Below are 19979 nucleotides of genomic sequence, written 5' to 3' on the forward strand. Positions count from 1 at the left end.
AGAGGCGGGGGTGTGGCGGCGTCGGCGGCGAGGCGCCGGCCGGGTGCGCGGGAGGGCGGGGCCTGTGCGCGCCACCTGCGGGGACTGGCCTCCTCCGGCTGCTGGAGGCGGTCACTGGCGTCGGGCTGAGCGGCTGAGGCGAGCTAGGGGCCATGCGGGCGGCGAGGGAGTCGGGAGCCAGCAGCCCGGCGCGCTTCCGTCGCGCGGCGGCGACCCTGCGGCCGCTGGAGTAACCACTGCCTTTGTTCCGACGCCGGTCCCTCCCGGCGCCCCAGCCTCACGCCGCCGCGCTCCGGCCGGCCCGCCCTCGGTGCCCGAAGCCCCCTTTGGCTCGTGCCGCGCGGATGCGGCTGCCGGGCCTGGGGCCTGGGCTCGGAGCGGGAGGAGAGGAGGGGGAGCGGCGGCGCCCGGGCGGCATGCGATGGGGAACTGCTGCTGGACGCAGTGCTTCGGGCTGCTCCGCAAGGAAGCGGGGCGGCTGCAGCGTGTGGCAGGCGGCGGCGGGTAAGACCCCGGGGGAGGGCCCGGCGCCCTCTCGCTCCTCCTCCCCGGCCCCCGGCGGCTTGGGGGGCTGCATGGGGGCCGGGCAGGTGGTCGTGGTGGAGGCCCGTGTCGGGACGGGCCGCCCCGGGAGAGAGCTAGAGAAGGGGGCGGGGTGCGGCTCCTGCGGCTCCCGCCAGGCTCCCCGGGGCGCGCTGTCACGCGGGGAAAAGTCACGGGAGGCCTCATCGCCAGGAAGCCTGGGCACCCTCCCACGGACGGGCCGTGGAACAGGCTCCACGGCAACTCGGACACACCCTGCGCGGAGCTGGGGTTTCATGCCAAGGGTGGTAGCTCCCTGTTTGGTCCTCTCTGGCTCTGACAGCAGGTGAGAATCTGGCTCCAAAAAGTTGATGCCTCAGAGCCATTTCTCGTAGTCGTTTGAATGCTGGAGTAAAATAAGGTTTCAGACATTTGAGTGACTCTTTGATATGTACAAAGACGTGCCGAATTACAGGGTTTCCAGTGGGCATTCGGATTCTTGGTGCTGATAACAAGAGGGGCAGTGTGTAGCTTTGTAATATTAACTTTTTGGAATTTCGAGAGGAATGCGATACCCTGATTGCTACCCACAAGCTTTGTAATATGAGGGAAATCACAGTCCTTCCGAACCTCCCTTCTGTTGGTTAAAACTGGGATATGCATAAGTTTTTCTACTCAGACCAGCCATAGAATAGGACAATTTAATAATCCGTTTTTGTGTTTTTTATTTCATAGGGTATTGAAAGAATTAGAACACATCCTTTTGAAGTTGGCTTTGTTGTTGTTAGATATCTCCCAAGAATTCAGACTTAGAATTGGAAATCTGAACCAAGCCACTTTATGTAAGGAATAAGACATTAATTTTGCACTTTCTGGAACAGCTGCTAAGTTTTCAGAAAGTGTCTTCTTTAACCATTATTAGATAATAAGGTGTTCAGCCTACACAAATTGAAGCCAAGTGATTTGTAATTTGGATTTTTTGGTGATGCAGATCTTACAATATATATGACTCACTCATTCGTCATCAGGTATTGTGTCACCTCTCTGATACACAGTAGCTGAGGTTGTACCCTAAGTATCCCTCCAATGAAAAAGTAGACTTCAAGATTTTGTCCCTAGTTTAGTATTTTGGTTTCCCTGACTTAAGGGCTGCTACAGGCAAACCTGGCAGCTGTTTTATCTTGTCAACCAGAGTCATCTAATTTACTTCTGATTTTTCTGTATGGATGCGCCCATGTAATCAAGCGGCTTAAATAGGCTCTCCTAAGGACTAGATGCCACAAAATCTTTGGCGTTGTTAATGTTTCATTTGTAGTTGGTGAGTGTTAAATTCTAACTCTAAAAATAGGGTCCCATACTCTAATTGGGTAAGCAAAAATCATTTATGTTTGACTTTAAACCTCATTGTGTGGCGTCTGTGGGATTTTTGTTTTGTTCTTTTATGGTGACTTTACAAATTAATTATGTTTTCCTTATAGTGTTAAAATTGTAGATTTTACTTTCTGCAGCATAGAGAAGGGACGGGGGATATCAGTGAGTCACTGTGAGTGTTAAATGTCTGTAGATAGGCCATAAAAACATCATGGTTGGATCTGTATCTTCTGGTTGTGGGCAAAACTCCTTGAACAGACGAGTCCTGTTGCAGCAGTGAAAGTCTGTGGGTTGTGAACACTCATCTAAAACCATATAATGGTGATATCGATCCTGCTTGTTTTAATCCATAAATGTAGGTTTGGACAGTTCCTTTACTTGAATCTTCTGATTCACTTTGGTATTATTTTGGGAGCTTCTAGTAAACATTCAGAGACAGATGCATATAGTTCATTGTTATTTACAGAATAAGGTTAAACTTTGCCTCTCATTTTAGTTGCTTTTTTTTTTTTAATCACCCAATAGTTCTGATTTTCTTTCAGGTATAGGTCAAGAGAGTTAACTAGTAGTTTATGTAAAGGCCAAAAAGTTTAAGAGTAATTACGAAAACTTGATATGATTTGTATTTGTCACTGTAGTGACCACAGGTAGAAGAATCCTGGGCGTTCTTAGGCTGCTTTAAGCTGGACGTTGCAACAGTGCTATATGATCCAGGGCCTAGTTTCCTAGCCTTGTAGATTTCCCAGGGCCATCTCAGAGTTAGACCACTCACTTTCCACTATCTAATTTCAGAGCCAGAATTACCAAGTTTTTAATTTATAGAATATTAGAGAATTCTAGCATTTTATATTCTAGAGTATCTGTGGACTAGTCAAATATCAATATCAGTGTTGAGGGATGTCAGAAACGTTGCTACTAATGACGTTATTTGGTGATTAATGCAGAAGGAGTTTAATGTCTTTGAGGAATAAAATTTAGACATCTTTCTTCACTATAGGGAGTTTTGCCTACCAACACATTCTAGAGGGCTCCATCTGCTGGTCAGTTCCCCTGTTTTCTTGGGCAGTACTAGAAATCTTTTGTATAGACACTGTGTTCTTAGTTTTTTCTTGCTGAAACTGAAGACCCAATTATGTTTTGTTGTGCTGTATTTTAATTCCTATTTTTATCTTGTGTAATTCCACACACTGGTTCCAGTTAAGATATACTATAGTTTTATATAAAAGTATGATCATATTTTGTATCTTTCTAGATATTTCACATTTGTTGGCCTTTTTGGCTCCAGCAGCAAAGTTGCCTTCAGGCAATAGTTTACAATAATTTGCTGTTTCCTTACCTGGTAAAAATGATTTTAATAATAGCTGCCAACATTCGATTACTTCCTATGTGCCAGGCACTCAAGTAAGTACATTATCTTATTTGTTCCTCACCACAGTCCTGTGAGGAAGGTAAGTACTATTACATACATTATAGGTTGAAAACTGAAAGAAAGTGTCACATGCCCAAGGCAGTGGAGGTGGGATCGCAGCCCAGGTCCCTCTGATTCAGAGCTTTTACCTTTAACCACTAATAGCTCGTGGCTTTTTATTCTGTAGATAAATATTTGGTTGCTCGCTCTCTCAATGCATTATCTGGTACTTTGTCACCGGAACATCTTTTGCTTGTGTCTCAGCAACTTGGCTTCTTATTCTCTGTGAGAAGCTCTTCTTTTCTTGAAACTGTGCGCTTGATCTCTGCAGCATCTCTTTTATCTTCTTCTTTTCCTGTTCCTGTCCTGGCTGTTCCTATTCCCACTACTGGAATTTTCCTCTGTCTTTTCTCTTCTGTATTTAGTTCCCTTCACACATATACCGACTCCTGAAGAAATTTCTTCCATTCCTGTGATTTCACCCACCACCATTTCCAATCTCACATCTTCTGAACAGACCTTCTCAGAGGTTCAGCTCGGTATTTTCAGTTGCCTGCTGAAGAGATACACTTGGCTGTGCCAAGGCTTCTCAAACCAACCTATCTAAAATAGCTAATCTGTTCCAAACAGTATCTCAAATAGTGTGTTTTCTTTCTCCCAGATTTCTTCTTCCCTGCTTCATGTATTCCCTAATTCACTGAACAGCTCCATTCACAGTTTTCTAAGCTACAAACTTCATAGTCCTCTTCCTCTCTCTAATCAGCTCTTCAGTCTCTCCATAATACATACTGAACGTTTCCTTCCCTTACTTCTACCTTAAAGTTTGTCTTTCAGATCACGTGGTCACTGGCTTCTAGACTGCTCTCCCTATTGTCTCTCTCACACTTCAGTCCATCTTCCCTTCCTGTCATTTTAAGCTTGCAAAACCCATGCCGGATCATGCCATTCCCTTGCTTAACGACTTCCATCTGCGTCCTGTTTTCTGCATCTATATTGCTCAGCCTTTTTTTCCTTCTGTAACAGTTGATGAGTTGTGTTGCATTCAGTGTGCAACATAACGTCCATTTGTGTACTCAGGATTATGTGCAGTTCTGCATTTGGGTGAAGAGTTGTAATGTCACTCTTGTTCTCTCATTCAGAAATTCATGTCAATGCAAATAGTGAGAATCACATTAAAAGGAAAACACTGAATCTATTCTAATTTCAAAAAACTTATTCATAAATCTTAAAATTTAAACTTTTTTGATAAATGATAACCTTCCAAATGAGAGTAGAATCAAGTTTAAACTCCTGACAAGATAACCTTAATCTGTTTTACCAGTCTAATTATGTTTTCTAATTATATTTTCCCTAGAGTATAGAATTAAAATTGTAGATTTTACTCCCTGTGCACATGAGCTTGGCAGCATAGGCAGGGGGAAACCAGTAAAGTGTTCTCTGCCATTCTTTCACTTGTCCAATATCCTATATACCAGATAGACTATCCTTGTTCCTGTTTCCTAAAATACAGTGTTCTCACATCCTGTGCCTTTATGTGTGATATTTATTCTTCTTTTCCTCTTCTTGGTGCTGCACCTTTTACTTATCCTTAAATATTACTTTCCCTGTGAAACCTGCTCCAACCCCTGAGACAATATTATTTCCCTGAGGAAATAATATTTTCTGTAGCCTTAAATTGCTGTATATCAGGGATTGGCAAACTTTTTCTGTAAAGGGCCAGATAATACTTATTTTAGGCTTTGTAGGCCATAAGGTCTCTGTTGTAACCACTCAACATTGTTTTAGCACGGAAGCAACCATGGACAATGTAAACAAATGGATGGATGTAACTGTTGCGATAAAACTTGACTTACAGAAACAAGCATTGAGCCAGATTTGTCCCCTGGACCATAGTTTGCTGACTCCTGCTACATACCATGAAATGGATTGAGAGATCCTCAAGGTCAGGGACTGTGTCTTATCTTTCCCTCTCTCCACTCTCAGTATCTCATGTTTATTGAATGAATAGCCAGAGAATATTATTTATGAACTTGTAAGATCTAGAAAACAGTGTATTCTCTTATATGTTTTTTTTGGTCTCTAGGTAATTCCTTAACTTTGGCAAAAACACCACTCATTCACATAAACACACATCCTACCAGTTCTATGTTAGCTTACTTTTTTTTTAAAAAAAAAAAGATACTATATAGAGCACTAAGAATTTAAAAAATATTTTATCGCAATATATATTGCTAAAATATAGTAATAAGTAGTGTCATTGAGAGATTCATTTCAGTTTTCTACATGTTTGTCAGCTTTGAAAAATATACAGGTGTAGGATGTTTCTGTTGAAATTTCAGAAGTTAGGAAGGAAAACAGTAGTAGACTTAAATGGATTTGAGTTTCTTGAACATTCTGTGTTACACCCTTAAGACTCCCCAGGGCTCTGTTCTGAACCTCTCTCTTCTTCCCTCATATATTTTCCTTCCTTAATGTACTTTCCCTGGGTGATGGCACGAAAACACCTGACTTGACTGCTGCTTGCATGCTAATGAGCTCAGTTGTCCCAGTCTGAGCTCTGAAATACCTAATTGCCTGCTAAGTATTTCCACTTGGGTATCAAACATAACCTCAAATGCAGTTTGTAAAGTTGAGCTCATCTTTCTTATAACCCTTTCCTCCTTCTTTTTTCTCTTTTTTAAAGCCCAAGCCATTTCTACTACTTTGTGTCCTGCCTTGTGAGTAGTAAGACAGTGTATAGTCACCTAAGTCGTGAACCTGTGAATCATATTACACCCCCCTTTCACTTACCTCCAAATCCAGGTTGTCAGGTCCGTAGATGATACTTCCGAATGGCTCCTACATCTTTCCTACCTCTACACCCTCCTCGCTTTATTAGAGATCCTTTGGTCTTCTATATTTGTAGCTCTCCCCTCTTGCCAATACCCATTTGAGCTTGTGCCTCTCTAATCTGAAAACCAAAAAGAAACAAACACTAAACCTTACGTAGACTCTGCATCTCCCTCCAGCTATTACCCTACCTCCTGTCTTTTCCCTTTAACACTTAGAGAATTGTCTAGTATTGATATCTCCACTTCCTCACTTCTTGCTCAGTCTTCAAAGCAAGCTAATGTTCACTCTCCCTGTCACTGTTCCCCTTCCTTCCCCCACCATCATAACATTAAAACATCCATCCTAATCCAGTGGGTACTGTTAATCCTTACTGTACGTGATCTTTTAGCAGCATTAGATGCTGTTGACATCTCCCTTAACTCCTGTGACTTCACAGTCCCTACATTTTCCATCTGCCTCCCTGGGTATTGGCCTTAAATGGATCTATCTTCCTGTGAATGCTCATTTTCTTCACCTCAGTCATTAAATGTTGGAGTTCTTCAAACTTAGACTCGACTCTTCTACTGTATTTTCTTTAAAGAACAGCGTGCATATAGTCACTAACCTAGGAGTATCTTTGACACTACTCCCCATCATCCCACATTTCTAGTCATCCCCAAAACCTAATTTTTTTGTGTCTCCTAAATAGATTTTCAATCCATCACTTCGCTAACCACTGCCACCTTAGTCCAAGCTGTCATTTTTTGCCTAGATTTCCAGTACTCTGTGTTAAAATAGCACTCCTCCTCATTCACCATTTTCTGACACTACTTTATTTTCCTTCACAGCACTTTCCACTCCATGACTATAGACTCTGAGTGTTTGTTTATTTGTCTTTTGTCTGTTCCCCCCAATAGAGTATGAATTTCATGAGGTCAGGGACTTTGATTTGTGTATTCCTACATATCCAGTGCCCTGACACTGCTTGCCACATAGTAGACACTCAATAAATATTTGTGACTGAGTCGATAGACTACCAGCTGGTCTCCCCATATCTGTTCCTGACCTTTGTCAGTTTATTCTGCACTCTGGAGCCAGAGTGATCTTAAATGCAAATCTAGGATACAAACACAGCTTAAAAGTTTTTACTGGTTTACTGTACTTCTAAGATATTGACCAAAATCTTTAATGTAACTTTCAAGGCCTTGCATTATCTATTCCTTGCCTTCCTTTTTTTTTTTTGGTCTCATCTGTGTCATACTTTACTTGATTCCGTTTCTTCCCTTTTTGCTTGGACAACTCCTACTCACTCATCTTCTGGATGCCAGCTCAAAGTTTATTTCCTACAGAAGTCTTCCCAAAGCATCTCGTACCCTCAGGGATAAATCCTCATACCATCAAGAAACCGTCTTCCGGGGCCGGCCCGGTAGCACAGCAGTTAAGTGTACACATTCTGCTTCGGCGGCCCAGGGTTTGCCGGTTCGGATCCCGGGTGCAGACATGGCACCTCTTGGCAAGCCATGCTGTGGTAGGTGTTGCACATATAAAGTAGAGGAAGATGGGTACGGATGTTAGCTCAGGGCCAGTCTTCCTCAGTAAAAAGAGGAGGATTGGCAGCAGATGTTAGCTCAGGGCTGATCTTCCACAAAAAAAAAAGAAAGAAAAGAAACCGTCTTCCTTTTCTTCTCAGCACTTCCTCAGGTTATAATTATACCTGAAATAGTAGGATTATTTGGTTAATGTCTGTCTTTTGCTGTCAGTGTAAAGGAAGGAGGAGTCCATACCTGTTTTTGCTTGCTGTTGAATACTCGGCTCCAAGCTGCATGCCTAGTATGTAGTAGATGTTCAGTAAATACTTGTGGACAGAATTAGTGAATATGGTCTTGATTTTTTCATTGCCCTTTGCCTTTGCTACCCACTGCTCCCTGAAACATTCCTTTCCACTACTTGGGGGCCTGATTCCTCCTCTGGCTGATTTTTGATGCTCCTCATCTGAATATATCCTTCTCAGAGCATGGTAGTTGTTAATTTACCTGTGTGTCTTTCCTGTTAGACTGTAAGCCTCTTGGGAAAATACATTCACTTTTGTATTTTAAATACATAGCTGTGTCTGTCATTCAATAACCCAGGGAAGTAAGAATAATTAGAACCTTCAGTATCACAGACGTATAAGTGGCGACAGTTTCAAAGAAGTGGGTGGTCAACAATTTCAGTTGCTGCACACAGATTGAGAGGATGAATGATAAAAACTAAAAGACCTCTAAGATCCCTTCTAGTTACTGTTTCCTCTAAATCAGGCTCCTCTTAAAGGGCAGTGACTTGTTCTTTTAACCCATGTTTTCTGTCTTTAACATAAATTAGCAAGATTTGTCTCTTTTCTTCTGAGGTATAAAATACATTTTCTGAACATCCATTCTTACTAAATTTGCCTTCATTAGGGAGGGGCTTATTAAATAGTAAATATTATTACTTTATTATTACCACCTATGTTGATGCTATCTCTACCTGGAAAATCTGTTGATGGATCGTCCTTTGAGATTTAAATGATTAGAGCTCCATTGAAGTATTTGATGCTAATTGAAAAACAACGTGTCCGTCATCTTCACTGTAACAGTTTTTGCCAGGCATCTGATTTGTAACCTTTCCAATTTTTGTTCAGAAAAAGAGTCTTGGGAAGCTTTTAATTTTTAATAGACTTTGGAACAATTTACCATGATTCTTCGTCATTTATTTATAATGTCAAACAGAAGATATAGGAAAAGACTTTCCTGTTTAATTTTAACAAATATTATACAGAAGAATATGAAGAAAAGGAAAACTCCATTGTAGGATTTGTGGGAATTTTTCATTTGTCTTTGACTTAAGTCACTTTGGTATAAAAGAGTATTTACCTGCTATGCAAAATAACATAGAGAAGCATAAAATACTGCATTTTCAGTCTATTCTTGATGAAACTGGTTTTATCCTTAATAAAAGATCGTCTTGATATCTGCCTTGATAACACTGATAAATATATGCTCAAGAGTCTCCACTTTTATACCACATTACTTTCAGACTTCCAAATTCCTTTACGTGCCCCATTGCTCAGAGTGGATAGCCTGTCTTTCCTCCCTCTTTTCTATCCTTTCGATGTTTGAGTCCACTTTCACATCAGCAGCAGTAGTAGAAGGGATATACGGCAACTTAGTTTACCTCACTTTGAGACTGCTCTCGGGACATAAGGATTATGTGTAAATGAATGTCCATGGATGACTCTGGGGAGATCTAGACTGTTTAGAAAGAGGGAAAATAGACTTCTGTTTTCTTTAAATCGTTGTTTGTGGAACTATTTCAGCAGCTCAACTTTCACCACAATTAATACACCTGAATACACACATTCTTGAATAGAATGGTTATTTCTCACCTCCTCCTTCCCCCAGGGTATATGGCTAAGTTCCTGAAAGTAAAATGCACACGTGATGTGACTTTAACCATTTTCCTCACAACTCAGCTTTTTTTGATGTGATCCTGGTGTGTTCCTAGAGGACTCTTCAGGCTTGTCACCTCACTTTGTCTTTTAGCCTTTTCACCCCCGGCATTTAAGTCTTCCTTCTTGGATTTGCCACATTTACTTTTCTCTTGTACCTCCAGCCTGACTCCTCCTCCTTTACTGTGACATCTCCACTGGGATTCTGACACTCCTCCCCATCGTCTCTCATTTTTAATCTACCCATTTCTCTTACAGCACTCTAGTGCAGGCTGTCATCATTTCTTGCTTAGACTCAAGATTAATTGCATACATTATTCATGTATTCACTCTCTATGCATTTATCCCCACTGATTTCTCTTGGATTCACGTGGTTCCTGGCACTTGCAGGAGCAGCTGCTTTTGTGGACTCAAGTTTACTCCTCTAAATTGAAGGAAACAATGATGGGTTTATTCCCCTGTAGTCACTCTAAATACAGTGAACATTAAGTCTTTGATTTAGGGTAGTGCTTCTTAACTGGAATATTCATTCAGTATTCCCATTTTCATACAGGTAGCTCTGACTCATTCATTTCTACTCCTGTGTAGTGTTTCATTATGTGAATAGGCCATAATTAATTTATTCTTGTGTTGATGAACATTTAGATTATTTAGAGTTATTTTGCTTTTACAAACAACTTCAGTTAACATTCTTATCAATGTCTCTTTGTGCACATCTACAAGAGATTCTTTTTTTTTTTTTTTAAGATTTTATTTTTCCTTTTTCTCCCGAAAGCCCCCTGGTACATAGTTGTGTATTTTTAGTTGTGAGTCCTTCTAGTTGTGGCATGTGGGATGCCACCTCAGCATGGCTTGATGAATGATGCCATGTCCGTGCCCAGGATTCGAACTGGCGAAACCCTGGGCTGCAGAAGTGGAGCACGCAACCTTAACCACTCGGCCACAGGGCTGGCACCTACAGGAGATTCTTTAGGTATATATACCTAGGAGTGGGCTTCCTAGGTCATGGCTCATGCACATCTTTTTATTTACTAGAAAATGTCAAACTTTCAAAGTAATTATACCAGTTCATACTTTTACCAACAGTGGATTTTCATTGTTCTACTTCCAAACACTTGGTATTATCAGATATTTTTCCAATCTGTTAATGTGCAATGCTATCTAATATTTGTATTAAAATTTTATTGTATTCCTATACACCAACAGAGAATAGATATTTTAAAAATTACTGTCTGTATTAGCAATGAAAAATATAAGAAGTTAGGACTAAATCAATAATGGATGTGTTAGACTAAAACAGCATTTAAAAATGAAAAGCTAAAATAAATGGAGGAGAATATCGTCTTCATGGATAGAAAGATCTCAATTCAGTGCAATTCCAACAATTCCACTAAAACTTGACAAGCTAATTCCGACAATTTTTATGGAAGAGCAAAGGACCAAAGATGGCCTGCAAATTTTGAGGAAGGCAACTTGCCTATCAGATAATACATTCTAATTATTGAAACCCTGTTGTATTGGCACATGGCTAGACAAATAGGTGAGCAGAACAGTGTGTAATACCCAGGCTCTGTAAATCAACCTGAGGTGTGGTCAGTATCTTCATTTTTAACAAGGTGATTGTTATGTGCCAAAGTCTGAGAATGACTGCTTTACCAGAACAGCTGTTAGCACTAAACACATATCATTGGAGGCATTTTTATGTATGGTGTCCAGTTCAGGGACCCATACCTTTTCTTTCTTTCTTATCTCTACTGTCAGAGGTATAGTCTCTTGTCAGTAATAATAACATTAATTATATTGATTTTTGCCCAAGGGTGGGCGATGGATGCCTCCCTGGATTTACTGTTGCCATTTTCTCATGTTTTCTGTAATGCCGCCAACATTCACTCCTCTGAGTATCTCTGGTCCATATGAACTTGGGAGTTTTTTCATTGAATTACGTTATCATTTATAAATAAGATTAATTTCAGGTTCAATACCTTTAGTCAAATGTTACAAATATGGAAACGAGTGTGGTTCTTAGCTTCCTATTTGTAAGCAATTATGTTTATATAATAGAAAAATCTTAAATTGTTCTGTACTGATTTACTTTATGGTGTTTTTAGTAAATTTTGGGAGTTTTGTATAGTATGACCCACTTATATGCTAACAATAGGTCTACAAATGTAGGATGGCCAATCTCCTTTATTCTTAGATTCTTTTTTTTTTTTTTTTTTTTAAAGATTGGCACCTAGGCTAACATCTGTTGCCAATCATCCTTTTTTTTTTTAAGGATTGGCACCTGGGCTAGCAACTGTTGCCAATCTTTTTTTTTTTTTTTCTGCTTTATTTCCCAAACCCCCCAGGTACATAGTTGTATATCTTAGTTGCAGGTCCTTCTAGTTGTGGGACGCCGCCTCAATGTGGCCTGACGAGTGGTGCCATGTCCGCGCCCAGGATCCGAACCCTGGGCCGCCGCAGCGGAGCGCACGAACTTAACCACTCGGCCACGGAGACGGCCCCAATTCTTAGATTCTTAAGAAGTTAATGATGACAGTGTTAACCAGATTTTCTTTTAATTTTAAGTGTCATCAGATTTATTTATCCCCAATATTTAGTGAAAAACTTTATAGGAATAATATAATAAATGCTTTATGAATAGTACAAACTTATTTTTTCTTTTAAGAGTATATTAAAGCATATATTGCAAGCAGCATTACATATAAAATCAGCACACTTCAATTCCCACCTGGACCCACAGTGTTGGAAGGTGCACAGCAGTGTTTCCAACTGCAGAACTGGTTCTGTTGAACTTGGAGGGAGGAAGAATTGAGGAAGACCTGAAAGAGACTTATCTATGTTTGATCATGGTTATATGTTGAAAAGAGCCTAGTTATTGGAGTCAGATATTTTACATTCTTTTTATTTGGTACTAAGTCTTAAAAATGCAGTGTGTATTTGAAATAGCCTTCTCAATTCAGACTAGCCACATTTCAAGTGCTCAGTAGCCACAGCTACTGGCTATCATATTGGACAATGCAGATATCCAATAAGATTACAGTACCTCATAGGATTATTGTGGAAAGGATACATATAAAAATTAAGCTCATACTACATATAAAACCTAGTCCATGGGGCCAGCCTGGTGGCACAGCAGTTAAGTATGCACATTCCACTTCAGCGGCCCGGGGTTCGCGGGTTCGGATCCCGGGTGCGGCCATGGCACTGCTTGCAAGCCATGCTGTGGTAGGCATCCCACATATAAAGTAGAGGAAGATGAGCATGGATGTTAGCTCAGGGCCAGTCTTCCTCAGCGAAAAGAGGAGGATTGGCAGCAGATGTTAGCTCAGGGCTAATCTTCCTAAAAAAAAAACAAACCCTAGCCCATTATAGGTACCCAGTAAATGAGTCTCTCTTTGCTCTCCATTATAGTAATAGCTTGTTGTTATACTTTGGTTTTTGTAGTATCATATATAGTTGGAAACTTCATGTCAATAAAATCTTGACCTTTTTTTTCAAGTTGAAGAAAGCAAAATGTTAGTTCTCTAAACTAAGCAGCAGTAATCAAGAGCCAGGCCTTTGCAATAGACATTGCTGCTTTTAGTGATTTTGTTTTTTATCCTTCCTTCTAAGATTTAACTTTTATTGAAGGTTGTTGAAAATGTACTTTAAGTACTTGGTACCAAGTTGCTAGTTTTATACTATGATTCAATTTCTCTTTATCTTGTTTTCTTCTGCTCTTTTTTAGTGGTGCTCCCTTACACACAACTAAAACTTCGTTCTTGAAGAAAATATTCTCAACCAGGATGTGTATACCGTTATGGAATGTTACTGCACAGAACGTGGGAGACTGGAATGAGACAGTCCTGTGATTTTTCCTGTGGCTAGTTTTGTTGTCCCATTGATTCACAGTAGTTTAGTCTGAACAACCACATGGTGATTTCACCTTGTCCCAGGCTCTCGCCCTCAGTCTTATTGAATTGGATATAGGAAACCAAAAGGCAGGGGCAGGCCCCATGGCCAAGTGGCTGAGTTCATGCGCTACGCTTCAGTGGCCCAGGGTTTTGCCTTTTCGGATCCTGGGAGTGGACATGGCACCGCTCATCAGGTCACATTGAGGCAGTGTCCCACATGCCACAACTAGAAGGACCCACAACTAAAACAATATACAACTATATACTGGGGGGATTTGGGGGGAAAAAGCAGAAAAAAAAGAAAGAAAACCAAAAGGCAAATTTAGCAAGTGAAAACAAGAACTATAACTGTCCAGGAACTATATAGTGCTTGTATCTTCAGGTAAGGACATTCTTTCACTGTGAATGCAGAATAATGGGATGGAGGTGCTTTGTGAATATAGATTCAGAAACCCCTGGCAGCTCTGTGGAGCTCTCAGGAGGATATTGTCCCTCTCTGGTCAGTTTCCGTATACCCTGCACCAATCAAATGAGGTCTGGGGGATGGCTGTGGTCTTGGTCAGATAATGAGATAATCAGGGAGTCGGAGTCATGCAAGAGCATGATTGTCCTCACTGCTGGTAGGTATGTATAGAGGGGACAGAAATGGGAGACATTACCAAGAGCCAGCACCTTGACCACCTACTAAAGTTAGCTGTGTATCTGTGTATAGTTGGCACAGAACGCAGTGCTCTGCTCTTGAATATAAGTGTAGTGCACCAATTGCTTCCCTTGGTTTGGACAGTGTACCACTTAGCTTTAGGCTTTGCTTCAGCAGTGAAGTCACACTGATGGCTTGTACTGAGATACTTAGTATTCCTGAACTTTATTTACATTATTCAGTTATACCTGCAAGGGGAAGTAAATTCATCAGAGACAGATTCTTCATTGAGGGAAGAGAGTGATGGTTGCAGGGTGAGAGCATATAGCACTTTAAGCATGAATCCTAATGACAGGACGCAGGGCTGCTGGAAGGCTCAACTCATTTTTGTTGTGTGAGAAACGGGGAAAATATAAAAATGGGAGCCCTAGATGCTTAGAGAATTCAGGGTATTTTGTTTATACTGAATATGTTCCATGAACTCTTAGATTATGGAACAACAATACCAAGTCCTCTGTTTCTTAGCAATGATCTCTTATTTGGGTGAGGCTTTGGTTACTTTGTTCTGAGCTGCTTCTGGTTGTATTTGAGAGCCTGCACTTTTCACCCTCTACTGCCTCTGCTCGAGGCATCGTCAGTGCCCCAGTGATCTCTTAATGGGCAGTAAAACTGCTTTGCATCCATTAGCCAAGAAAGATTATACCAGGAAAAATAGCACCTATAATTTCATTGCTCTTTTTATTGTTTATGATAATAAAAATTTATTCATGGTAATATAGCACTCTCTTTTACTGAACCATCTGCCCCCTCCACACTCGCATATCACCTGATACTCACGGAGTATTTTGACCCATCCTAACCCCGGGATTCTTCCCAGCTCTTGAGGGAGTGCTTTCTCTCCAAGAAATCTGACACGTTAGGAACTCTCAGTGTGATTTTGGATCCCATCAGGGATGGGGAGTCCTCTCCTCCATCTATTTAGGCAGCCATAACAGGAACCACATTATAAGTGAGTCTTAGAATCTCCTGGTATCTCCAGTAGTAAAGGAGTTTGTCTCTGTCCTATACCATCTTTCGCAGAGTATGGATATATCTTTGGAGCATATATAAAAAAACAGGTGCTTATTTGAGTACATGTAAGTTTCACTAGTAGGAATGGAAAAGTGATTAAATTTTTTTATTTCAGCTTTATTGAAGTATAGTTGGCAAAACTGTAAGGTATTTAAAGTGTACATCATGGTGACTTGATACATGTATACATTGTGGAGATAAATTTCAAGTCAATATTTGGCCCTAGTTGGGAAAATTAATGTAATGGATTATTTGGTTGATGTGTATATGGTTTTTCTTTTTCTTTCATTTGTGTGGGCATGGAAAGAGAACAAAAAGCACCTAACTTTGTATAAACACATGGGATCCCACCATCTTGAGAGAACTACTCTTAGCATATTGGAATATATATTTTTAGATTTTTGTTGTTTTGCATGTTTAACAAAATTCAGAACATACTCTTTATACATTATTTAAGACATCAGTATTTTAACAAGATATTTTTCTTGATACAGTAAAAATAATAATACATTTTAAAACTTAATTGTATTTTTCTCTCTGTAGTAAATATAACAAAGTCATACTACAGGTTTAGTAAATAGTAGCACTAATAGAAATTTTTGTTGACTAAACTTTTAAGCTCATAACTAAGTTTAAAAATCTGGACTATTTGTATTGATGGTTCCTTTTTATAAATGTAAGATACTATATGTTAGAGAATTTAAAGTTGCTCTTGAGGAAATGTTTTTAATGCCACTATATTAACTCAGTTTTAGAATTAATTGTGGGGGCTGCCCCAAGGCCAGGTGGTTAAGTTCGCATGCTCCGCTTGGGCGGCCCAGGGTTTCTCTGGTTCGGATCCTGGGCACGGACATGGCACTGCTCATCAGGCCAGGCTGAGGCAGCATCCCACATAGCAGAACTAGAAAGACCTATAACTAGAATATACAACTGTGTACTGGGGGGCTTTGGGGAGGAGAAGAAGAAGAAGGGGAAAAAATGAATTAATTGTGATTTTTAAAGTTATTTTTCTCCCCAGATCCAGGTATTTTAGAACATGCTCAAGAGGTGAGCACTTAACCATAGAGGTAAGTAGAGTCATGAATCTGATTGGATAAAAGTACCTTCAGGAACAACTTTGTTTTTTATTAAGGGGGAAGGATCAGGACCTAAATTTAGTATGGACTATTTATATTTCAATATTATTGCTGCTAGTAAAGAGGGAAAGAATTGGGGTGGTGTGGGGAGGGGTGAATAGGGAGAAGTTTGCAGAAGATTAAGGTCCTATTTTTCTAATAGAATTGCTATTTCCGCTTATGAAGTGGTATTTTTGTTTTTTGTTTCGTCTTTTTTTCCATCCTACACAACCCAGGGAGAGCGTGCTCTTCCATCGGTCGTGGTTCAGTAAGCAGTGATTCTAGAGACAGGTGGCTGGCCTGCCCCGATGCAGAGGTAGCTGAATCAGAGCAGCAGGTTGATTTTAAGCAGCTGCGCCGGATGAATCACTGAGTTGCTTGTTCTTTCTACGTAAAAGACAGTAATAGACTCTGCCATTCACTCAGTCCCTACTGTGTACCAGCTGCTCCCACACACAGTTGATGAATGTCACTGCACGTGATTCTTGTGACGATTCTAGTGAATAGGTGGCAGTCACCTCATTTTACGGGTGAGAATTGGAGGCTTAGACAGGTGAAGAAGCTGGGCTGTATTCCACAACCTGTAAGTGGCAGGACCTAAATCCAGTCCTCTGCTGTGTGCCTTCAAACTTGAACACCTGCTTCCTTGCCTTCTCTATGAAACAAGGAAGCATGTAAACTAGGAATTAGTTTTAAAAAAAATCACAAACCAATACAAAAAATAAGTTCAAGATAATAAGTTTAGACAGTTTTAAGTCATCTCTTTAGGTTCTTGTATTTTCTAAACCTTTTGGATTCATTGTTTTCTCCATTTTTAAACAACAAAACAATATTAACAATAAAACAGTTTCCTTTCTGTCAAGTGGTTATCAAATTATTTATATTTAAAATACAAATATTTTAATAATAGCAATGACTTTCATTCTGTCATTTGGCATAATAGCATTCATCATGTTATGATTAAATTGTTCACGTATCTCTAGAAAGACTCTCAGCAGTAGCAGCTACCATCTCGTAGATTTTCAGTAAATAGTTATATGAATGAATAGATGAATAAATATAAACATTATGAGAGAAATTCTTATTTGGGTATCTTTTCAGTCCCTGTTTCTTGAGTAATTTTCCTCTTATGACATTAAGTAATTTGTTCTGAACACAAGTGAAGTGGAAAATTCCGGCAGTGTCGGTTTGAAACACCATAAGAAATATTCAATCAGGTGAAAGTTTTAGTTTATAAATTTCTTATTTATGTAGAAAATTGCTTTAATTTTTCTTTTTCATATAAAGTCATAAATTATATGCTTGTCTTGGCTATCTTTTGGACTGTTGAATATATCAAATGAACTAATGTTGAAAAAGACACGACTTATCTTAAAAATATAAAGATATTTTATTTTTGAAGTGAAAAAGTGACAATTTTTTGTGAGATATGTGCCTTAGACAAATATTCTCCCTAACACTTACTTTCTTGTTCTTTCAGTTTGAGAATCTAGTAGAAAGTGATGAGGTAAGTATTTCCACAGTAGTGCAAAACCTGTATTCGTTCTCATTAGTTCTAACAACTGTTTTTAAAATTTTTATTTTATTATCTTCTATTTTAGAACTTTTATTCTTTGGTTTTTGTTTTTACTTTTCAGTCCCTTACCATTTTCTTCTTTTACTAATTTATTTTAGTACATAATTCAGAATTTTCTGCTGTAAACATTTATAATACTATATACATATATAGTATACTATAGATAGTTGCATATATCAGTTACATATATTATATCAGAGAGATAGATATAGCAGGTTTTTTAAGCATTTTATAGAATTCTATAGCATTTAAAAAGGGATATTTCTAACCATTTGCCATTAGGTAGGTAAAATTCCTGAGCAATCCAGAGCAGACCCATTCTTTAACCATAGTTTTCATAGATTTCTGAAGGTAGAATTTATACATGTTTATTCTACAATCACTTTTGACTACCCATTTATCTTTTTTATCAGTTATTCCTTGTGTTGGCTTTTTGTATTTAATCTCATCTAAAACTCAATTTTTTAACCATATTTTTATTTTTTTATTTTTGAGGAAGGTTAGCCCTGAGCTAACAGCTGCTGCCAATCCTCCTCTTTTTGCTGAGGAAGACTGGCCCTGAGCTAACATCCATGCCCATCTTCCTCTGCTTTATATGTGGGACGCCTACCACAGCATGGCTTTGCGAAGTGGTGCCATGTCTGCACTCAGGATCCGAACTGGCGAACCCCGGGGCCCCCGAAGCAGAACGTGTGCACTTAACCGCTGCACCACCGGGCTGGCCCCTTAATCAATTTTAAGATGCATCCCAAGTACAGAAATGTTAAAATATGAAAAAAAAAAAGTACTTTTTAGAATTATGGAAATGTGGTGTATATTTCTTATGCACTGATATAGTTCAAAGACTTTTAGTTTATATGTTAATTTCCAACTTCACTCAACTAATTATATGAGTTTGTGCAAAGTACACAATACTAGTCTGAGTGTAAATTAGCATATTTAACAGTTCTGAGAAGAACTATTAAAGAAACTTTTAAAGAAAATTACTTAAACTTGTTCAACCAAGCATTTCCAAATTAATTTGGGTATAAATTCTTTTTGAAACTAGTAATACATATTTATTACCATCTGGTAGGACACATTTGGGAAACTCTTAGCCTTTTGTTTTCCCAGTAAAATTTCTCCCAAATATTTTAACGTTTCATAGAACCTAGTTTCTTTCCCTTTTTAAAGGTCACTTTAATTCCATGTATTTCTTAAAACAAGTGTAAGCAAATGCTTAACATGATATTTTTTAAGTTTCTGACAAGTACTAAATGTAAGAGTTCTTTCTCCCAGCATCATCTGCTTTTTAAAAGAATTTGTGGTTTCATGTGTTTTCCTAAGGTGCTTTTTGTTTGTTTGAGTTTTTTGTTTTTGTTTTTGCTAACCAGTCTTTCCCACTCATATCATATTTCATATTTGTTTTAGTTGGACATCATCCTGTTTTGTAGTGCTATTTCCTACATTCTTTTGGGCCGTTTGGAATTTTATTCCTGTTGTTACTTAGTCATATATTTTAACTATCAGATGTGAATAGCTTAAATGTGTAAGAAAGATGTCTAAATCCAAATTAGTCTTGAAAGTAGTTATGGTTTGCTTTGGAGGAAAAAACTGTAGGTAATTTCATCACCCTGTGAAAGAAAACAAACACAGTTGCTTCTTCTTATTTGTGGTAGTTAAGTTCTATAAAATTGCAGTGAATGCTGAATTAGTGACTACCAGAACATTGCTCCTTGGGGAAATACAGAGTTAGGTTCCTGTGAGCTTCTGGTCACAACATGTTTGTCAACCGATCAGTAGATAACCTTGCTTCACGTTTCTGTTTGACACCTTATTTTAATATATATTACTGATTTGTTAAGTTTGAACTTACAGTCAACAGCCTATAATTCATGCCTGAACGAAGTTTATCTAACACGTATTTTCTGTATAAGGCACATCACAACATTCTTCGGATTAGGAACATTAGACAGCACTACACATGGAGGTCATTTTAAACAGTGAAATTACCAAGAAAAGAGCACACAAATGCAGAAGACCTGGTGCTAAATAGACTGTGACGAGGATGCAGCACGAGAGCTGAAACGAGCAGGCAGAGCCTTACTGTGTTCTCCCTCAGCT

General features: G+C 39.3%; 1 protein-coding gene across 3 annotated transcripts in view; it reads left to right on the forward strand.

Moving 5' to 3' along the window:
* Window positions 1-4: 4 nt before the first annotated feature.
* Window positions 5-19979, forward strand: part of AP1AR (adaptor related protein complex 1 associated regulatory protein) — a 33438-nt gene continuing 13463 nt past the window's right edge. For 2 of the 3 annotated variants that reach the window (XM_070504586.1, XM_014840051.3), the window contains exons 1-3: window positions 24-504; window positions 16204-16252; window positions 17781-17807. In XM_070504586.1, coding sequence (XP_070360687.1) covers window positions 422-504; window positions 16204-16252; window positions 17781-17807 — 159 coding nt within the window. In that variant the 5' untranslated portion in view covers window positions 24-421. Of the gene's footprint in view, window positions 505-16203; window positions 16253-17780; window positions 17808-19979 lie in introns of all 3 variants that reach the window. The other variant, XM_014840050.3, reaches the window with a different exon arrangement.

This window comes from Equus asinus, chromosome 3 (genome assembly GCF_041296235.1).
Source record: "Equus asinus isolate D_3611 breed Donkey chromosome 3, EquAss-T2T_v2, whole genome shotgun sequence".
Lineage (NCBI taxonomy): Eukaryota > Metazoa > Chordata > Mammalia > Perissodactyla > Equidae > Equus > Equus asinus.